This window comes from Netta rufina (genome assembly GCF_964035555.1).
Source record: "Netta rufina genome assembly, chromosome: 6".
Taxonomy (NCBI): Eukaryota; Metazoa; Chordata; class Aves; order Anseriformes; family Anatidae; genus Netta; species Netta rufina.
The window spans coordinates 2883625-2906060 of record NC_140129.1 but is presented as its reverse complement, the minus strand read 5'-3'; the positions used below and the strand labels follow the sequence as shown (position 1 = coordinate 2906060).

Here is a 22436-nt window from a genome sequence, read left to right as displayed (position 1 = left end):
CCATTAATATCACTAAAGCCTGTGTATTCTGGAAACCTATTACAAACAAACTGGATTTCCTTTGGTGCAATAAACTCTCTGGTCAATTACCCCCAAAAGAATCTTTAAATATGTGTTCCAAGTTATGAGCAAAATAACATAAAAATTATTTAAGTGGAATTACAATTTAGTACTATGTGTTTTGTTTTGTTTTTTTTTTTTTTTTAGAGGAAATGAGAGGTCCCCTTTGAGAGGGGTACAAAACAACAGTGATCTTATGATTCTTTATGAACATAAATACCGATGCCGAAATTAAACCAGCCTATTTTAATAGTCATTTGAAGTATGTTTCCCATTCTACAGACTATTTACCTTAATACACTAATACAAATATATTAAAAAGTTGTGATTTATTATCAATAATTTTCCTCAAAAAAACAAGCAAGGAGACCATCTAAAGCCTCCCTGGAGGCTGATTTTACAAAAGCTTAAGTACCTTTGAATACCTAATCAAAATAATGAAAAACCAATACAGGTGATTAGAAATGCAGATACTGAATTTGCACAATTATTTCAAAAACTTCTTTCAAAGTAATAACAAAGATGCGGAGGGGTGCTATGGCTTTTTTCCAACTATCTAGATCACTGGTCCTTTGGCAGGTAGTTATTCTGAGGGTATTCTTCCACTTCAGACATGGTGATCCAGACATGGTGATCATTTGAAAACCTAAATGTGATCTATTACAATTGGAAAGTGGAAAGATCTGAAAGTAGATCAAGGATGAGAGCAAGCTATGTTGTATGATCCAACCCAGAACATTCTATGATCTGTCTCCTTTCTAGTCTCATGTTATTAATTGTATAATAATTATCAATTATTAATTTGTGGGGAATTTTCTGTGCCTTCGTCACTTTATTCTTCACCAGGCATAATTATTAAAATGAGCTTACACCAGTTGTACCCTAAGAATGTATGCTGTCAATTAGGTTCAGTCTTGTATCTTTATATTTCTGCTAACAAAGTTTTTGTTTCAAGAAAGTATAAAAACATTTTTTATTACTTTAATTTAGGCTTTTAGTTTTTTGTTTTTTGTTTTTTTTTTTTTTTGCCATAAAGGAATCATATTTAAAAATTAAAGAGCTAGGCTTATAGAACACAGACTTATACTTAGAAGTATATCTTGAATATAGTTTCAAGTATGACATGAAAATGTTAAGTTCTGACTTAAACGTTTATCTTTGATTTTAAAAACAAAAAAAAAGTTATGCTAGTCTTAGATTGCCCAAACCTTGACCAAATTCTAATCAAAAAATAACCTTTATAACCAGTATGCCATTAAAATAAACACATTGATCTACACTCTAAGCACTATCCCACCAGGTACTACAACTTGTATTTAAACGAAGCATGGACAGTAAGTAATGGACAATTCAGAAATTGACATTTGTAATCTTAACTAAATAATCTTTCCATAACCTTTCCTTATAATTTCCATATAAATTCTCTCTTACCAGTTGCATGAAAAAGTTTGTCTGTTTCTTGAAGACATACATAGTTAATACATGAAATAAAATATAAAGTCAAAGCAAGTGGACCATATTTATCTGGTACTTTGCAATTTCACACATGACTTGAGGTACCAATTACCAAATAGAAATAGTGGAATATGTTGCACCTGTATTATATCATACCATTTTGTTTCTATGAATAAATTATCTTCCAGAAAAATATCTGACGTACAAAAAATATTTTAAAATGCAATGCCTGACACAACACACTTTGGAGAACTGATGGTAACATTTCTGGAGTAACAGTGAATATATCACCAATTACAAATGGCAAATTATTACTCTCACCTTGTTTGTAAAACTTCTGATTTTTCTGAATTATCTATAGACATGATGAAAAGGTTAATAAACCACAGGAGAGAATACTGGTACATAGGCTCAATGTTGGCTAGATCAGCAATAGAAAAAAACAAGATTGATGAATGGATAGCAACAGGACGATAGCCCATACGAGTAGCATCAATCTTCTTTTCTGTTTCTTCAGCCACCGCTTGCTTTTCAGAAATCTCATTAGCCAGAGCTTTGGAAGAAGACAATACATTAATAGCAGTTTCATCTTCCAAAATATTTCCTTCTGAAGCTGAAAGAACTTCTAAAATCTTGTCTTCTATTTCTTTTAGTTGCCTAAAATAATATACAAAATTTTTCAAAATTACAAAATTAGTCGTTTTTCTGCTAGTTTCCATAAAAGATAATGTGTAGATCCTATTTTTGCTAGGTATATTATATAATAAAACTTTTTTGTGTCATTAAACATTACCTTACATTTCTGAAACATTAAGCTAATTTCAGGCTAAAAACTGACAGTATTATTGCAAATGGAAAGGGAGAAAGTGCCACAATACGTTGAATGCTGCACACTTCATGCTTTGACCTAGGGGAAAAGATGCCTTTTGCATGTACAATCACTGCAAATGTAGCACACAATGAAAAAAAAAGTCTATAAAATATCCATTGATATCTAATCAAAATTTGCGAGGACAGCAAGTAATATGTCAACAACTTCATGGAAGGAACATATTAAAATGGAGGACAGGATCAGGAATTACATTTTGCAATTACACAACCCCCTGTTAAGCTCTTTAACATTTTATTATAATCCCAGAAACAGTAAGCCATATCAGTGAAAGAAAGCCAAAACCAGTAGGAATATGAGTAAGAAGACCATGCATCCTAATCAGCCTTTAAAAAAAAAAAAAAAAAAAAATAGCAGTCTTGAATTTCCTGTTAAAACTGATAAAGTATATGAAGTGTATTTTCTATGCTTTACATTTTCTTACACTAAGACCTGCTCCTGTGTCTAGCGAGGGAAGTTATCTCAATACCTTTTATTCTCAGCTCCTTGAAGGATGAGAGCTTGTTTTTCTTCTTCAAGATCTGGCCTTTCTCTTGCAACTACAATCCCAAGAAGTTGATCCTGCAGTCCTTCTGAAGTTATCATGAAATTCAATAATGTTACCTGTTAGAAGAGAGATGTTTTGAAGGATAGCCACATGCAATTCAAAAGCTTATTCATTTTAATTATTCATGTAATATTCTTAACCAAAATTTGAAAGTAAATTAATGGAAGATGACGGTTTAAGGTGGAGTTGGCTTTCCAACACAAAGATTAGCCCAGAAAGCTATACATTCTTGTTGCAGCCTTTTCATGGTTAGAATTCCTTTCTGTTCCTCAAAATTACATGTAATTCAGTGCTTCAAGTGATTGGTCCATATGCATGGTGAACAATTGTACAGATAAGAAGGATCTTCCCATTTTATACCTGTATGCATTAAATAGTTTTCACTGGAGACATTTCTATGAATGGAAGGTTTAACTTAATGTACAGATTTTGTAAATAAATTTGCTGCTGTTTTCAAAAATCATTCAACCTCAACATCTCACTGTAAATGGGCTGCTGACACCATATTTTATGAAAATACAGATGAAATATTACGGTGTTTAGAAACATCTTACTTAAAATCTTTGCTGTTTTCATAAAGTATATGGAAACATACAGGCTGGAATTCTACTTCAAGCTAGTAGTGCCTGTGCAACATAAATTTTCTCCCTTTAATGGCTCTGTTCACATGCAATTTGTGTTGTTGTTATTACCAAGGGCATTTGTATCCTAGAAATAGCATAACATAATTTTCTGTTTTTCATGGGAAAATGTGACAAATATATATAATTTAAAAGAATTCCTATGCTGTGCTATATTTATAACCAATCCAGCAAAAGCCATATCCTTTGGTTGAAGTGGTAGAAAAGCATAGTGTTGCACATGTGAAAGGTGAAGAATACAATGCCAGCAGGAGGCTAGAAAATAGTTGATGCACACAGTGCAAAACTGTGCTCTGAAACATTGTCTGGTTCAGATACCTGAAACTCTGAGTTTTAAGCTCAAATTGCTGTTAGGATCTGCATTTCTCCTTAGTTCCCAAGCCACAGAATTATATATATTTTATTTTTTTATGGATGTAAATAAGAACTCAGCTTCCCCTGAGCAGTGCTGAAAATTATCTTTTTTAGAGTTTTTTTTATTTTTTTTACTTGTGCTATTTCTGATTAATAATCTTAGAAACAGAGGAAAACTACTCAGTGTCCAATCATTGCAAATAGACATACATTTTATAAATACATGTAAATATATTTTGTGTGTCTTCGAATGCTTCACTATATAAGACACATCAAAATTCGATACAATCTTTTTCTATGAAATATGATAACCATATCAATAACCAGATTCTCTAACTAGCTCCTGAGTAATCTTTAGGACAAGTACATTAATGTGTGCCGCAATTAGCAACAATAATTATATATTAGCAAATTAGCAGCAATAATTAGATAGTATTTTTTTGCCTACTTCTCCGTGTACATAAGCCACCTTAGCTGGCTAGCTCAGCAGCATGTGTAGCTAGGAGTATACCCTGCAATGTCACACCCTGCTACTTGTTACAGCAATTAACACCTGGCTGAGTAGAACAAACTAAAGTCTGTATTGACTGTTGATTGGTAACTAGGAGATTTTAGTTCTGTTAAATAAAAAACTTTTCTTAGGAAATAATCTTCATACACATTTTAAATGCATACGTACTCTGAGTAAATCTTTTACATTTTCATATTTCATTTTTTTTTTCTGAACCTGCAGCTAATTAACTTCTTTGATAAAAGATCAATGTATAGGTGATGTTTATTTAAGTGAACAAAGTTATCCCCTTTTATTATTTTTCATGCGTTTTTCCTGCATCAGTATTCCTTCATGGTTGAAACTTAACTTACTCTTCCATTTTGCTGAATATTACATTAGTTTACAAAGTTTTGATTTCAAGATTCTGTGTTTCACTAGCCTATGTTTTACCAAAGTGTAAATTTTCAATATTTTTCTATAAACAATTTTGTAAAAGCAATGGTGAATAAAAAGTGGAATACATCTCCCTAGCAACTTCTAGAAGAATAAACCACCAACTTTATTCTTTCATGTAGGAAACAACTTCTTTTTCCCCTAATGGAAAAATAAAAATGGCTATTGTTATCAAATATACAAATCTGGAAATACATTTTCTATCTTTTATAAAAAAGGTAGAGTGCCAAAATTTGCTCAGACTCTTGTACCTAACTCTACTTCAAATAAAAATCTTGAATATGAAAGTCTAAATTAGAATTAGCATGTGAGGTGACTACTGTATTAAGTCCCTGTAAAAATGTTTTTACAATAAAGGTGACTAAACAGAATCAGAAGATACAAACTGGTGAAAGTGTATTATCACAGTATTAAAGAATGACAGAATTGAATGGTGAAATATTAGGTATGAGAAATGTCAACACTTCCAAGATGATACCAAGCTTCCAGCAGTGTCAAAAAGAGCAGTGTTGGCAGGTGAGTAGGAGTCAACTAATGCCAGAAACTCTTCCTTGATTGTAGCTAAGGAATCATTTTAAAATTAAAACACAGTTTGAACATTTGTTTTCAAAATTCTTACCTTAACAGATACTTCAGGAAGATAATGTGGATTTCTCAGCTTAGTTGTAATATAAAAGCGGAATTCGGGTGCATACTCAATAGTGGAGTCTCCAAGGCAAATACATATAGTTCCTGACTGCTTAAATGTCTGTTTGAGCAAAAGTGGCTCTAGGATAGGATCCAGTTCTTCTCCAATATTCTCCAGTAGCACTTCAACACAACACAAGAGTTAGTAGGGCTATCTTGGCATATATATATATAAATATATTTACAATACATACATATAATGAGTCTGTAGCATGCAAACAATAAAAACATTAATCAAATAATGTCTACAGATTAAGTTATGTTTCTTAGCATATTCAGCTAATTAAACAATGAAGCAGAGACCCGTACCTTTAATTTATTTTCTTAATTATTAGTGTATCAAATTTACAAGCAAGAAACTAAAATGTTACCAGTATTACTGCTGCCAGTGGATTAGAACAGTTTAAGGCTATATTTTTAAAAAGGGACCTAACAACAAATTAAATGCCATGTTGCATAGAAGTCATTTTAGGTACTTAAGTCTGCTTCTATTTTCACTGTAAACCTATGAGAATCTCTAAATCAAGAGAGAGGAATAATTGGCAATAAACAATCCATTTCTTTATTTGTAGTCCAGTTATCCATTAAAATATTGCTGCAGATAGAGCCATGTATTTCATTAATTTATTTACATTTGAGGGTAAAAGAGTAAAATAACTGCAGTAAAATTACTATGCAGAATATAGGAATCATTAAATGATCATAGTCTAGCAATCTAGTAAGTTATACTCTTGAAAAGCCAAATAAAAACATCATTACTTTTTAGAAATCAAATGATTTTAATATAAAAATAAAGACGTGACAAGTTTAATAGAGCAATTAAGATACCAATTAAACTGAGGATTAGAATTATATTGTGCTGAAAAGTAGCTTTGAACCTGGAGTGAGGACATCAACTATTATAGCACTAACTGGATCAAAAAGAGAAATGATTGACACTCACCAGAGTTCCATTTTTAGTTAATTGTGCCCTCTCCAGGTTCTTTTGTAATTTACACTTTCATTACTTAATAACTTACCAGGACTACCAAATTGAATGCAGTTTTCCAGTGTTGTAACAAATTGAGGGTCGCTGAGTTTGATTATATGTAAGCTATTGGCTTTTTCCATATTCTTTATCCATTTATTTGCTTGACCCTGAGGATCTATCATCAGAGGCCATCTTCTTGCATTACTAAAGGGAAAAATACAAACTTTCAAAACTGAAATAGAAGCTATTCAAATGTTTACCTCAAAGTAGATATTTTAGGCAATTTATTTACTGTTTTCATTACAACAAAAGCATGTAAGTATAAAATTGTAGTAGGCACATACTTTATTTACAAAAAATAATATCATAGAATCATAGAATATCCTGAGTTGGAAGGGACCCATAAGGATCATCGAGTCCAATATCCCCAATTTTTATTTATTGTTATAAAAGGCTTGAGATACATTTTATATGGTTCTTGGGGCCCTAAAATAAAAGCTAGGCATAAACATGTAATTACAGGCATAATATGTATTTTCAATTTCAGGTAAATATCATATTTCAAAATTAAGAGCTATCATTATTTAGTTTTAAAGTGCTAATCATCTTTCCATTATTTCAAAGAGAATTTTGATTAAAGCTTTATAAAAGTGAAGTGATGGGATGTACTGTGGAAGTGCTGAATTCATTAATGCTTGTCAACTGCTTAGCCTGAGTGATTGAATTATTAATACAGTAACTGCTTACAGAAGTTACATACTACATTCATTATCCCAGCACATATCTGCTAACTTCAGGAAGTTTTGCTTCCAGACATACAATCAATCCTAACTTTAAAGTCAAGTGAAAATGTGTTGAGGTTCTTTAGCTAGTGTATTACTTCTGTTTTACAATGTTTTGTTTTTCACTTAGGCACCTGCCTAGTTGACAGCCATTAAAACCTGGTTTTTATTCTTTATACAGAAGATAGTAGCTGAAAGTCAGTAGCATTGTATTGGCAAGCATACTGGACAGAACTGAGAGGTTCTTTTTTTTAACAGTCATAATGCAAGCTTAGATGTTAAGATCTTGTACCACTTGTCAAAATAAACTGGAAAATTCTTTATAGAATATGTAGTTGTACCTATAGAATCTCCAGTACAATCTGACAGAAAAAGTACGTGACCCTCATAGAAAGATTAGCAGAATAATCTTTAGTAGCTCTGCAGAAATGCTTCTTGGTAGCAACTGATACTAGCACATTTCTTTTAAATTAGAAGAGCTGTAGTTTTTGAAGGATGATACTTCCATAACTACTGGCTATACTACAAGAAAAGTATTGAAAATTCTATTCCTTCACTTCTTACATTTCTCATGACTTTAAAATACAGCCAAGCTGCAGAATACAATATTTACTGCTTTGTATTTCTCCTGTGAAAGCTTCCTCTTACTCCAGCATAAAGATTTGATCAACTACTAACATGTATTGTCACAAATGCTTATATATTTACTTGAAGGTTATTTTTTTCCCCTGTCTTGAGTGAAGAATTTTAGGATGTCTTAAACTGAAAAGTAATCAATCTAGCGTGCAGCATGTTTGTAGGAAAAAAAAAAAAAAAAAAAAAAAAGTGGTTTCATAATAGCAATCAATAAAAAGGAGGAGAATGAAAAGGTGTTATTACTCTTTCATATAAATTGAAACATTCCTGACATTTTTATTTTTATAATTTTGGTTGTTAAGCCAGCTATACAGTTTAAACAAGCTCTGCAGAAAAAAAAAAAAAAAAAAAAAAGGCAACAAAGAAATATAAAAATACCTATCTACCCAGGTAGTTAAATGAAAAGTATGTTATATGAAGGTATTTAATAACAAGCATTCATTGTAAGAATTTAATTATTTTTTACTCACGAGATAATGATGCCATTATCGATAGAAAACGTGTCAGAGGGTAATCCAGCAATATTCCAAGCTCTGATTTGCACCGGTTCTCCCAAGATATTTGTTAAGGAAAAATCATCAGAACAAGGAATGTCTTTTGCTTTACAAAATAATGTCCATTCTTTAGTCTGCTTCTACATAAGAAGAAAGCAAACATTAACTAAAGCTCTGTCTATTCACAAATTTTTCAAAACTATAAAAATATGTATTTTTCAACACATTTTCTGTACTAATTGCTACATACAAGATCGCTGTATCTTCAGATGTAAAGAAGATCATAATTCTATCTAAGGTGCCTAGAAATGTCTCTAAAAATGCCTTTGCATATGATTTCTATATATAAAATAGAAGTTTATTTGGTCAGAACCTTAGTATGCTTTTATTTCCACCTCAGTAGTCTTCCATACTATAGAATGCATGTAGAACAAATGCACATATTCTAATGGAAAAACAAACAAACAAACAAAACAACAATTCATTACTCAACCCTCGGGACATACATAATAAGCACTTTTCAAGACTCAGCTAACTTGACAATTTAATAACACAACGATTTACCATTTAGTGTTGCTTTTCAATGTTGTATCATATAACTCAATACATTTTTGTAAATTATAAATTTGTATTGTGCATAATAAAAACGAAGACAGGCACCTTTAAATATGTAAACCAAAAAGCATATTCTACTAGAAAGAATGCTTCTAACAAAACACATTTTATAGAAGTCTGTTCACATGATGGGCACAATCTTATATATGATTACATCTTATATGTGTAAGGTCAAAGAAATATGCTATAGTATTTTAAACTATAAACTAGCTGTTGAAGCCCCAAGCAACAAAAAACAGACATGCTAAAGGAAATGGTCTAAAAAGCAAGAGACATTCACAGAGATGGTGAATAAAGGATTTATCAATTTGCACAAAAAAGGTTGATATTCCAAAAGATATCATAGCTTTTTACTTGTGAAAACTAGAGGGATAAAAAGAATAAGAGCAGGCAAAATGAACTGCACAAAAGTGCATCCGACAATTCTTGAGAGCTACCTTATTAATGTGAGTCTGCACAATCGTAAGAGTAAGAATTAGCAACCAGGAATCCATACCTGCTATTTCACAGAAAGAAAAAACGAAAACAAACAAACAAAAAACTTACACAGTCAGAGGAAATTAAATTATACTAAGCTTTTCATATGAAACCAATATGTATTCATTTTTAGTGAATAAGCATGTATGTCTCTACATATCTTTTATGAATATCATCTACATTTTTATCTAGCCTTGCCAGCAACAGAGTTCAGAACCATTTCAGATATTTCACCAGAAATAATCCTACCTACCCAGACACAAAGTGAGAGTTACTTAGAATTCAGGTTATAAGCATAAAAGAGAACACTAAAAATTACATAATTGGGAACTGTAAATGCTGCTATTTATTTACACTATAAATAATCATACCGTAAACTCTCGTTCTAGAAATATTTAAAAGAGTAATATCAAAATATTTATGTTATGAAGAAAGCAATAGTTTGAAAAGCAGAAGTAAGGATTATATCTATATTTATGTTCAAATAAGATGCATGGATTTTTTTTCTCTCAGTTTTTAGCAACCTAGGACAATCTGGATCTGATTTTCAACAGAGAGAGGCATTAATTTCTCCAGCTAAGTTCATTGTAAGTTTTGGTGTTCAGAAAACAAAAAAAAAAAAAGTCAAGCTAACTTTGACATCCAAAAATTGAGATACTTAAAATCAACTGTCATGTTAAAATTTTGTAGTATTCAGAATGTTTATTTATTTCACTGGGAGTTACAAGCACATATCTGCTATATTACTGAGCTATTGTATCTTTTGTCTCTTTTTATAGAGAATTGCTCCACGTTCAGAACTTGCTTGTGTTGCTGCTGAAGCAGGAGATGATTCTGTCTTCCTCAAATTAAGGAGAATTTAGCCATTGATTGGAATAGGACTAAGCAAAGCCATGAGGAATGAAGTTACTTGCAATTGTTTTAAAGAAGAGAAGCAATCAAAAGACTCTATCCTTTACATAGCATTAAGTACATTACAGTACTTATAAACAAAACTCAAAATCATATGATACAGTTTCAGTTCTTATAAATTCTATTAAAATATAATTAAAAATATAAACTTTATAGTAGAATAAAAATGAATTAAATTTAGATTCTTATAAAACACACAGACAAAATTACTGTGCATATTACTTGTCTGTAGCTGGATGTAAAGGCTCCTAGGTAAGCTACAATTCCTGATGAAATAAGTATATCCCCGGTCAAATTGGTGTACTTCCTTGCCAGCTCCAAAGCAGTCTCATTCCACCGAGTTTTCTCACCCCCAAGGCCTCCAATCAATTGTTCTGCTCGCTTTAGTTTTTTGCAGCATAAATCAACCTTAGGAAAAAAAAAAAAAAAAAGTTGATTATATTACGTGATCACTTTAAAGATATTTTACAAACATCAAAAGCATTCAAAGGCTATTTTTCTGTGCAGGTATTTTCTACATAATTTCATGGAATAGAAAGAAAACTTTTTATTACAATGGAATTGTTTAAAGAGCAAAAACAATCTCAGTACCAACACAGTAAATTCCATAAAATTTCAGTTAATTTTTCACCTAAACTAGGAAATAAAATAGTATAAAACATGTAATTCGTAATAGCTCTGCATGTGATCTGGAAAATATTAAGTCAAGGAAATGATTGACATGTCACAAGAGAAAAAAAAAACACCTCAGAGATCACTGTTTCTTTCATGAAAGTAGGCATGTTCTTTCCTGTGGAAAAAAAACAACATCCTTATGACTATATAATCTGTGTTTCTTTTGTAGATTTTCAACTATGCCATCCTTCCAAGTTTGTTTAGAATCTAACAAAAACATTATTTAAATATCATTTAAGAGGAATTTAATCCAGCTCTGTTAGAGTTCTTTACTATGTGGTAGAGACACATTTCAGCTGTAGGACAGGAGTAAAATGTTGCCAACTCTTGTTGCTGTTAAACTCTCTCTCTTTTCTGGCAACCACAGCAGCCAATTTACACCATGCTAACAAACTGCTCAGGTAGCTTAGTCCTCCCTTCTTCCAAACACTATCATATCAGGATACAGAAGAAACACACAAAGAGCTGAGTTTAACTACAAACGAGAATTAAGGCTCCATTTCAAATTCTGATACTATTCTTGTAACAAAACCTCATGGTGTTGTACTGTAAATCTTAGAAATAAATAAAAATGACCATCTTCAAAACACTGCCTATCTCTGCACACATAGTGGCTATTTAGCAGTCAGGAGCAGAGTTTACCATGAACGTTATCAAAATTGTTTTGACACAGGAGGTGTAAATAAGCTTTCAAAACTTTAAATATGCTGACTTACAATTTAATAAAGAATCAAATTTTTAGTACAATCATAAAAAATTTACCACCTCACAGGAAAGCAGAGATGAGTGAGGATGCAGAAGAGGGGTATCACTAAATTCATAATATCTACATTTTTCATTATTTTAAAGCATTTATTCTTCATGCTTTGCCTATTTGTAACTTCAAGACCATTATAATGAAATAAAAAAAAACAGTAATCTAGGAACAGGATTTGTTCAACATATTGGCAGTTAAAAGGATAAATTAATTTGAGAGAGAAAAATTTTTAAATACCTTTTCTAAAAAACAACAGAACAACAGTTCATCTTTTGCATCATATACCTGATTTTCCAAGTCAACCTTCTCCTGTTTCTTGGATTCTAGGGCCCGTTGGAGTACAGCCAATTCATCTTGAACTTCCTTCAGGTCTGCTTGTTTCTTTCTTAGGCCATCCATAGCAATCTTTAATTTTCCTTCAGCTTCATTCAACTTTAGTTTTTTTGGTGCAACATTTTTTGTCACTCTAAATAAGGCCAAAAAATAAATTAAACATCTGAAAGATACACTGTCAATCCAGGGTTAGCGTTAAAAGAATGAGCATATGAAAGATGAAGGGAAATAACTATTCAGTAGCTCACGCAATATTGTTTTAATTATTTGATGATATCTGAACACAACTGGCATTCATCACTTTTTTCTGTGCTGATACTTTCTGGCTTAAGCAGTTTCTGCAAAATTTTCTGTAATAACAGCTAATGCTTTAAAGTGAAAAAGGTTATCCTTCCAAGTTGTGTTCCCATTTGATTACAATTTAGAATCCATTATAGATTTGTGCCATTAGAAACACACACAGTTTCCCATAGGATCCTACTGGACAAAATGTCCACCATACAGCTAAATAAAAACATCATACGATGGGTGAGCAATTGGCTAACGGGCAGGGCCCAAAGGGTTATGGTAAATGGGGCTGCGTCAGGCTGGCAGGCGGTCACCAGTGGGGTCCCTCAAGGCTCCATTTTAGGGCCGGTACTTTTCAATATTTTTATAAACGATCTGGATGTAGGAATAGAAGGTATTTTGAGCAAGTTTGCTGATGACACCAAACTTGGAGGAGTTGTGGACTCGAATGAGGGTGGAAAGGCCTTGCAGAGGGATCTGGACAGGTTGGAGAGCTGGGCGATCACCAACCGCATGAAGTTCAATAAGAGCAAGTGCCGGGTCCTGCACCTGGGACGGGGAAACCCTGGCTGCATGTACAGACTGGGCGATGAGACGCTGGAGAGCAGCCTGGAAGAGAGGGATCTGGGGGTCGTGGTAGACAGCAAGTTGAATATGAGCCAGCAGTGTGCCCTGGCAGCCAGGAGGGCCAATCGTGTCCTGGGGTGCATCAAGCACGGCATCGCTAGTAGGTCAAGGGAGGTGATTGTCCCGCTCTACTCTGCGCTGGTGCGGCCTCACCTCGAGTACTGTGTGCAGTTCTGGGCACCACAGTATAAAAAGGACATGAAACTGTTGGAGAGTGTCCAGAGGAGGGCTACGAAGATGGTGAAAGGCCTGGAGGAGAAGACGTAAGAAGAACGGCTGAGGTCACTGGGCCTGTTCAGCCTGGAGAAGAGGAGGCTGAGGGGAGACCTCATCACAGTCTTCCTTGTAAGGGGGTGTCGAGAGGCAGGAGACCTTTTCTCCATTAACACCAGTGACAGGACCCGCGGGAACGGGGTTAAGCTGAGGCAGGGGAAATTTAGGCTTGACATCAGGAGGGGGTTCTTCACAGAGAGGGTGGTTGCACACTGGAACAGGCTCCCCAGGGAAGTGGTCACTGCACCGAGCCTGTCTGAATTTAAGAAGAGATTGGACTGTGCACTTAGTCACATGGTCTGAACTTTTGGGTAGACCTGTGCGGTGTCAAGAGCTGGACTTGATGATCCTTAAGGGTCCCTTCCAACTCAGGATATTCTATGATTCTATGATTCTATATTAAGTTACACACACACTGTACACAAAAGAGAGAGAGAGAGAAAAAAAAAAAAAAAAAAAAAAAAAAAGCTTTTCATATCCAACAATCTATTTTCCAGTTTTGAGGACTTTGAGGATTTCAATCTTTTCCACTGATGCTTTCATGAGGAAAATACTGGAAGCATCATACTAATCGAAAACATACTATCTTTCCAAAAGAAAAAGAAAAAAAAAAAAAAGGGAAACGAGAAAACATGCTAGAATGTCCTAGATCAACTGAAACGGTATTCCCGAAGTATTAGCCTCAGAACTAGTGAATCCCCTCTCTTGCTGGTAAGTTACCTTAAAGGTCTACATTTTTAGTTAATTTTCTTTCTGAAAATAGGCCTTTATAATATTTAAAGTTGTTCAAAACTTTACCAAATGTGCATTTACTCATCTTGTTTGTCAAGTAACAAACATCCTTTTTTTGCAGTTGTTCAGGGGTGAATTTCCAAAACACTGGGGGTGCCAACTGCTCTAGATGCCTGCCCATATCCTCCCATACTCCCTGCCACCCACAACTATACTGCCTCCGGGCAGATCTCCGGATGAGCTTCCTAAGTAGTTGTTTAACTTTAAGCAGAATCTGAAGCGCATTCAGGAGGCAGAACAACAAGACTATGCTGGTCTGAGTATCCCAAGGATATTCAATACCTTGGAGAGCTATTGTAATAAGCTCGGAGGATAAGAGGGTGGTGAAGGAGGAAGGGAGAGTGATCCAGGAGGATACAGGGGTGGTGAAGGAGAAAGGGAGAGTAATCAAGTAAGAAAAAATATCTTCCCCTTTCCCCTCCACAGATTGACTCCCTAATGGAAAAAAACAATAGGTATAATTGCTAATAGTTTCCAAGATACAGTTTCCAAAGTACAGAGTCAACGATGTTACTGAGTACAAATACCAAGTTAGAGTCATGACCAGATATCTCATCGTCTCATAAGCCATTGCTACAACACTCAGTACCATAATGATCTGAAACCAGGGCCCGGAGAGGATAAACAACATGACAGAGAGCACATACAGAAAATAATGTACTATAATACTCAATTTGGAAAACAGGCGCAGCAGAGTTGAGATTAAAGCAATCAGCATTATGACAAGTGACTATTAAGCAGGTCTAATACTTACACCAATTTTAGTTTAACACACTCTGGTCAGATCTGCCGTTATCTGCATGTACTACATACCATGATTCAAATTTCAAATTACAAGTTGGCCTTAGTCATCCCAATACTGATTTACTGTTAAATGGGGGTTCCTAATGTTTCAAATTAGGAAACATCATCAAAAATAAGCACACTTTTTTCAATGCATCAAGTACAATGTGTAACCAAAAATATTCTTCAGGCTTGATATTACTCTCAGAAGTTTCCAAAGACATTTCAATAATGCCTCTGTCACTATGCAGCTTTCTAAAACGTTAACTTTATTTGCTAACTGAACATATTGCTCCCATGCCTTCTCAGAAAAGTCTAGAACTGAAAATCAGGCTCTACACCTTAACATTGGTATCTGACATGAGCGAATGTTTATTTGCTCAAATTTCCCACTGGTAAGAATTAATTTCAGATCTCTTTTGGTATTAAAATAAACTGATATTTTTAATCAAATTTATTTTAACTATTTTTATACATACTTACGTATCATAAAACTCCATGGCTATGACCCATTTGCACAGACCCTCTGCTGCTGTGGAAGCATTTCGAATCTTGTCTGGTACAAACTCAGGATTTGTAAGATACTGTTTTCTTATGATAGCCATGTAAGCTGGGGGAATGTTATCCTTGTCATATTCATGAAGAGACTGAAGAAATCTTATGTCACCCAGAAGTCTCTTAGCTGGACCCCAGAAATCCTCAATTTTTCTTCCAGAACCTGCTGGATCTGGAATCCTATCTGCCTTTATTCCCTTAAGGATGCATATAGCTTCCATTACAAGCTTGACGCCAGCAGGAGGACTCTTCATGGACTTAACTACTGTAATATCCTTAAAAACAGGCAAATAAACAAACAAAAAGAAAGAAACAAAAGTACAACCTTTAGTAGTTTATAGATATATATAATTTTCTTTTAGAAATATGTTTATTTCATTTTTTACTACTCTACTTCTTTCTTTAAGGTGTTATTCAGGTTAAACATTGACATTTAAACAAAAATACATGAAACCTAGTCAACAATCAGTGTAGAGGAGAAAAAAATATATCTCATCTGTAACTCATTTTTAGTTGTACAGTTTCTGCACCTAAGTCAATAGCGGGCATTTGCACTTCAGTCATAAATTCAGATACTCCAACTCTACACTTCAGTTCAGGCTCTAATATGATACTTTCAAACTTAAAGAATCACTTCAGCAGTGTATTAGTAAATTTAAGATAGCATAAGTTAAAAATTGCGTTCAGCACAGAACTAAACATCTATACACTCCAAGTATAGAAATAAATCGATTCTGGTCAGTTATTAAATTTCCAGAGTGAAATGAATGAGGGAAGAAACAACTGAAAGAAAGAAAAACACTGGGAAACAATTTTTCCTTTTTTTGATGACGCAGCTTCTCTCTTCATTCACCAGTAATGAGAAGAAAACAGGATATGAATAAGCAAAGTTTTAAATGCAAATATAGAAAATAATATAAAAGAATTAAACAATTCTACACACAGTGCACAACCAATTAAACAGAAGGTTAGTAAACTAACTAGTTTATGGGCACAATCTGCAACCTATTTCCTGCTCTGCTTATCATGAGAGGAGTGTAGGGTGAATCAAAGAGTTTTGTCTAAGTACTGTAAGCTTTCCTACACACACTTTTTTGGTATGTGTGTCCATTTTCATCATGATATTTAATTACGTTTTAAGGAAAACCTCCCTTTTCTTTCCACTGGAAGTTCCTACTGCATTTTTTCTTTTGTATTATAATATTCCTTTCTTTGATGATACACTAGGCATTCACAGCAGCTAAAAAATTAATTACTAAATTGGCCTTCAAAGACTTGTTCTTGTTTTGTTATTCACAAGTATAATTGCCTTGAAGTGACTAAGTCATGTACTATTTTCACAAACCATGCTAATGATCTGATAATGGCCTAATCTAAAACTTTTGATACCAAAAAAATAACTGTATGTAACAAAATAACTGGCTTCCAGCCAGGATTTCCTTGAAATTATTTGAAAATTCTCATTTTAACAACAATAGCTGAAGTACACATAGTCCACCCTCATTTTTACAATCTGGGAAACTTCTTTTCATCCTGCCATGGTCAAAATATTATTTAGGCAAGGAAGACTATAAAACCTGAAGTGTCTTCCTCCAGTGTCATACTCTTAAGAAGAGTATGTGTTCTTAACGCAGGGAGACACAGAATTACAACTTTGATTTCTAGACTCTGAAAGACTGGCTAGAAATAATAGACGGGCTGGCGGGTTCTGAATAAGAAAATGAAAAGTATAGTTTTTGTAACTTCTCTATTGTTAACTCAGAATATTTTTTATAACTATGAATTTTGAAATACTCAGAATATTTGATCCTAAAGCTCATAAAAATATAGCCTTACAGCTTTTTGGCTAGAAAAAAAAAATAATAAAATAAAAATGAAAGGTTTCAAGAAGTTTACAAATTATAAAAGTTTGTGTTCATTGGAATCATGTAAAATATGAAAAGACATATAAATTCATGCTTTTGTTTCTCTGAATACCTCTCTAGTGCATAAATACATACTGTTAGAAATACCTGTGCAGTTAGAGTGTCAAGGGCAGCCAGAGCAGCTTCTAAACAAGGCATGGCTTGAGCTAAGTCAGCATCGCAATCATCTTTGATGGCTTTGGCAGCCATAGCTTGTTCATTTGCTACCGCTTCATCAGCTTTCACAATTTTTTCAGTTTTGGCTACTTCCAGGGACTCTTTTTGAATAACTACCATCATCTCATCAACTTGCTTGCTAGCTTCCCGTAACTGAGGTTGCAGAGCTTCCAGCTCAGACTGCATTAAGGCTACCTGGGATGCAGCAGAGTTCAGTTTCTCCAAGCCAACTTCATATCTTCTTTTCATTTCCATCACCTTTCTGAAAGAAACACACCACTATATTATGAAGATATTTTATCAGTACTTGATCACTTCATTCACTGGAACCCATTCCCCAGATTTCTCACTACTCAGAATAAGCAAATTCTCTGCCATGCTTGTTCAATTTGCTGAACAAACAGTAAACATAGCAGGGGTTACTTGAGACCTGTTCACCTGTTCTACCATGCCTACTCAGAAGTCGGGATACAGATAAATACATTGTCATATAAAGATAAATAAGTGATTATTAAGCTCTTGCCACTTTGTTGGCAGGAGCAAAAAAATCAAGATGACACAGTAGTTAACAGACAAGAAAAGGAGTAGGAGGAAATTATTAGTTGAGGTGAGGTTGGAACAGTATTGGTATAATTGAGAAAAATCATTTTAGCAACAGGATGTGAATGGCTTTGAGGACAGCCAACTGTGAAGAAATTCCAAAGACATTAGGTCATTATATTCAAGATTATATTCCTTTATTCCTGGAATTTCTTGCTGCACAAAGCACTTCACACAGCCCTGCTGGTCAAATTAAGCACTTGTCCTAATTGTCATGGCAGTGTCCTACCGGTGGGAATAAAATGAAAGGAAAGGAACTTCATCTTAGCATCCATGAGAGTAGAACAGATGTGCATATGCATATGGAGGTCCTTTACGCACAGATAAAGCACAGCTGTACCCTACTAGCAAGCCAATGGCACCTAGCAACTCAGAAGATGGAGATATCCTCCAACAAATCTCAGAGAAAGCAGGATGCATTAATTATTCTGGCAGCATAATATATATATAATCAACATACAGCTACACTAGGGATGCTAGAAGTGTTCTAATGCAAGAATATTTTGCAGGCATCAAGTCACACCTTTTGTCCAAGAAGCAAGTACATGTCCTAGGAATATATTTAATCCATGTACAATTCTATCAATTTAAATTTACTAGAAACAATTAATTTGTTTTGTTCAGATTAACTATAGGAAATAGAAAATAATATTTTGAGAACTTGGGTTCCATTAGAAAAGTTCATAAATACAAATCCTTACGTCCGCTTCTTTTCAAGTAGAGTTTTAAAAGTGGAGATCAGTTCCAAGTACGAAGTAGGTGTAACATAGTTGCGTCTTTGCAGTTCCACGTGGAATGAGTCAGATAAAGCAATGGTAGATGTATGAAAGCTTTTACACATATCAATACACCCACTTCGAGTTTCTTCGGACATTTCGACATCTTCCAAGAAGCGAGAAGCAACTGCTTCTAATGCATCTTCAGGCCATGTCTGAAACAAATGAATTCAGTACTTCATACTCATAGATCTCAAAATATTTTTTTTAAAAAGCATCTTTACTCCCTTTCATAGATGAAGACACTAAGGCATAAAGAAATGCCCTGATCCATCATTATCAAACAGGATAATAACAGTACAGGAAACAATTCAAATATCTAGGATCTAGAGATTCAGTTCAAGGATACCAGCTTCTTTCATCTAGAATAACTACTTTTAGTGTAAGAAAAATTTTGCATTTTCAATGTATCCATAGGGGTGTATGACTGTCTCTGTTCTTCCTTTTCAAAATAATGTTTAAAGATACGGTAGGACCTTTTAAAACTTGATGAAATTTAATTACCTCAGATTCTTTAAATCCAACTTCTTTAATATTATGTATGAAGCCTTTTTTATATAACATGCAGATGGAAAAAAATCCTACTGCAAAGCAGTGGGGAAAAATCTATCTTTGACAGAGATTTCAAACTTTTTTTGGACCACAGATTCTGGTGCTCCTTATAATAGAATAAAATAATAGATATTTAAATCTATAGTGTCTACAGTACTGTGCTCATCCATTTATACTTTTATACTGCATCCTGATATTTATTTTCTCGATGATTTTGCAGTTAAGATGATTCTAATTGTGCAAACAATTTAAAATATGACACTAAGAAAATCTAAGGTATTTTTCATTGCTAACTTGACCAAAGAGAATTACTTAACAAAAAGGGTTGAAGTCTGTTTCTATTGCATTTCCCTTAGAAAAAAACAAGCCCAACATTTTTTATTTTTATTTTTATTTTTTTTTTTACCTGAAACCAGTCTAGTGTGCAGCAGTTGACAAGAGCTGGAAATTTACGAAGGCGATTACGGAAAGCATCTCCAATAGGACTCATTGCCAATACTATATGAAGCTGATCTCGGCAGCGATCAACAAACATGTTAAAAAGAGCTATAGGACTGCCATCAGTCTGTTTTGCCCTGTCCCGTTGGCGATCTATTTGACGCATTTGTTCACAAATTTCTTGTTTCTCATCTACTGCATAGAGATTTGGCACTTCACCTGCATTTAGTAAGTTGTTAATGTCTTCTAAGAATGACTCTTTTTTTATCTGTGTATCTGTGAACAAGAAAACTCCCTGCATTTCTGCTTCGGTAGATTTTCTTAGTATGACTTTTAAGTCTTTGTGCCACTCATTGATACCATAACTTTTAGTTATTTCAACCTGAAAAAGGTTGTACTCAGCCATATGGGCTGCTAATCGAGTAAGAGATTGTCGACCGCTCCCTCCAACACCAACAAGAAGGGCATGGCTGCGAGGCTGTTTCAGAATGCGGGAAATTCTACAAATATGTTCTATAGCAAATTGGAACAAGACAAGCTGCATTGGCTTTCTGCTCAAGTTATTAAACTCTTCGAGGTGACTCTCTACAACTAATCTCAGCTGATCCACATCACTAATCTCCCTGTATTTAGTGTCATCTCTCTTAGGGTCATGAAAATCACAAAACATTAAGCTACGTAAGTCATCTTCTTCCACTCTTCCATCGTTATTGAAGTCCAGATTCTGGAAAAGTTCATGAAAATCTTCATGTAAATCATCTTTCACTACTTCTTGGATAAATCCAACAAGCCAAGCCCTATCAGGATTATCCACCAAGCGATCATAATACACTCTAAGAACCTGTAAGATAAAAATGTAATTCTTTTAATAGTTGCTTCTGCTCTTGAATTTATATTTTTTTAGTCAAGATAAAATAAATACCAATCTGCAAAAGATTATATATTGAATAATATATATATATATATATTAAACTTTACAGAAAAAATAAATAGATATTTAGAATCAATCTGAACAGTTGGGACAAGTAATATTATTTTGGAATTAAAGTGAAAGTCTGTATGGAAATATATACACACTACACATTTATTAACATATTAGATAAATGTATAAAAGGCTGCTGCAAAGTGGAAGGGAGTATGTTGATCTTTCTGTATACTGCAAGACAGGACAAGATACAGGATTGTATTTCAGAAAAGAAGACTGCAGTTGGATATTAGAACATCTTTTTGATGAAAAAGATAGTGAACAGCATGAATAGATTTCCTGGAATAGGCAGTTGTATTCATACTTAGAGAACTCTAAGAAATTTCTAAAAAAAAAAAAAAAAACAAAAACCCTTCAAAAGTTACTTGATCTTTCTCTGTGATCCTGCTTTGGGGAAGTATAGTGAACCACATGATCACTACAGATTTCTGCCACGGTCACTTCATTTTGATTTGATTCTGTGAACTACTGCTAAATATTTAATAAGCAACAATTACCAACAACCTTGCTTTCTTATAAACCAGGAGAGGGAATACAAAAAAAAAACAACAACAACAAAAAACTAGATACCACCTATTTGGAGCATTCTCTTGCCTCAAAAAAAGTATGGTTCACTTGATGTTCTCTAGAGTGTCTGTCCTATTATGACTGAAAAATTAGGAAACACTTGCTGAAAACAGAAAGATCAGGACCATACTTTAGATTACTAAAATTAGATTTAGATTACTAAAATTAGATTTTAGATTACTAAAATAGATTACTAAAAAGTGGGGACCATACTTTAGATTACTAAAATTTCCCATGACCCAGGACTACTTGCTGATCTTCTCACCATTAATTTGTGTTTTGGGGGAGGAAGAAGAGAAGAAATGGAAAGGACTGTGCAGACATTCAAAGCTGCAGAGAGCATGTAATCACATGAAAGTGAAGGAATCAACAGTCAGCTTGTCTACTGAGAGAAGATTCATACTCCTGTCTCATGAATGTAATATCAATTTACAGCTGCTAGCCAATGCAAAATAATATTACAAAATCTTTTATACACAAATCTGCATCTTTTTCTTATTTACAATAAATATTATTTTTTAGTATTAGGTGATTTACCTCATGAACCCAAAGACGTTTCATCATTGCTGTGGATTCTGTTGTTTCAGGCCTTGACAGGCAAACACCTTGAATAACACGTGAAAAATCACGAAGATTGAACAAATAGTGTGATTTGGCTGGAGTAGGAAGCAGATTCTTCATAGCTGCTTTATACATACGCATGGTTCCATTAATAATTTGTGGAGTCAATTCTACATATTGTGATGGAAAGCTATAACTGACAAGTTATAAAAGATGATAAGAACAAGGTGAATCTCACAATTCCATCATATGAGCATGTAAATTAATAAACAATATTATGTATGTATAGTGATTTACTTCTGAGTCCATGCCAATTTTAAAATTCTAA

General features: G+C 33.8%; 1 protein-coding gene across 1 annotated transcript in view; it reads right to left on the bottom strand.

Annotated features, from left to right (window-relative positions):
• DNAH7 (dynein axonemal heavy chain 7) overlaps positions 1-22436 on the bottom strand; it is a gene marked incomplete at both ends in the record, with an annotated part of 109016 nt that overhangs the window by 22958 nt on the left and 63622 nt on the right. The window contains 12 exons of the mRNA XM_084289395.1: positions 1837-2172; positions 2874-3007; positions 5512-5702; positions 6599-6753; positions 8438-8601; positions 10688-10873; positions 12183-12363; positions 15477-15823; positions 17561-17891; positions 18931-19160; positions 19964-20836; positions 22085-22304. Coding sequence (XP_084145521.1) covers positions 1837-2172; positions 2874-3007; positions 5512-5702; positions 6599-6753; positions 8438-8601; positions 10688-10873; positions 12183-12363; positions 15477-15823; positions 17561-17891; positions 18931-19160; positions 19964-20836; positions 22085-22304 — 3348 coding nt within the window. The remainder of the gene's footprint in view (positions 1-1836; positions 2173-2873; positions 3008-5511; positions 5703-6598; positions 6754-8437; positions 8602-10687; positions 10874-12182; positions 12364-15476; positions 15824-17560; positions 17892-18930; positions 19161-19963; positions 20837-22084; positions 22305-22436) is intronic.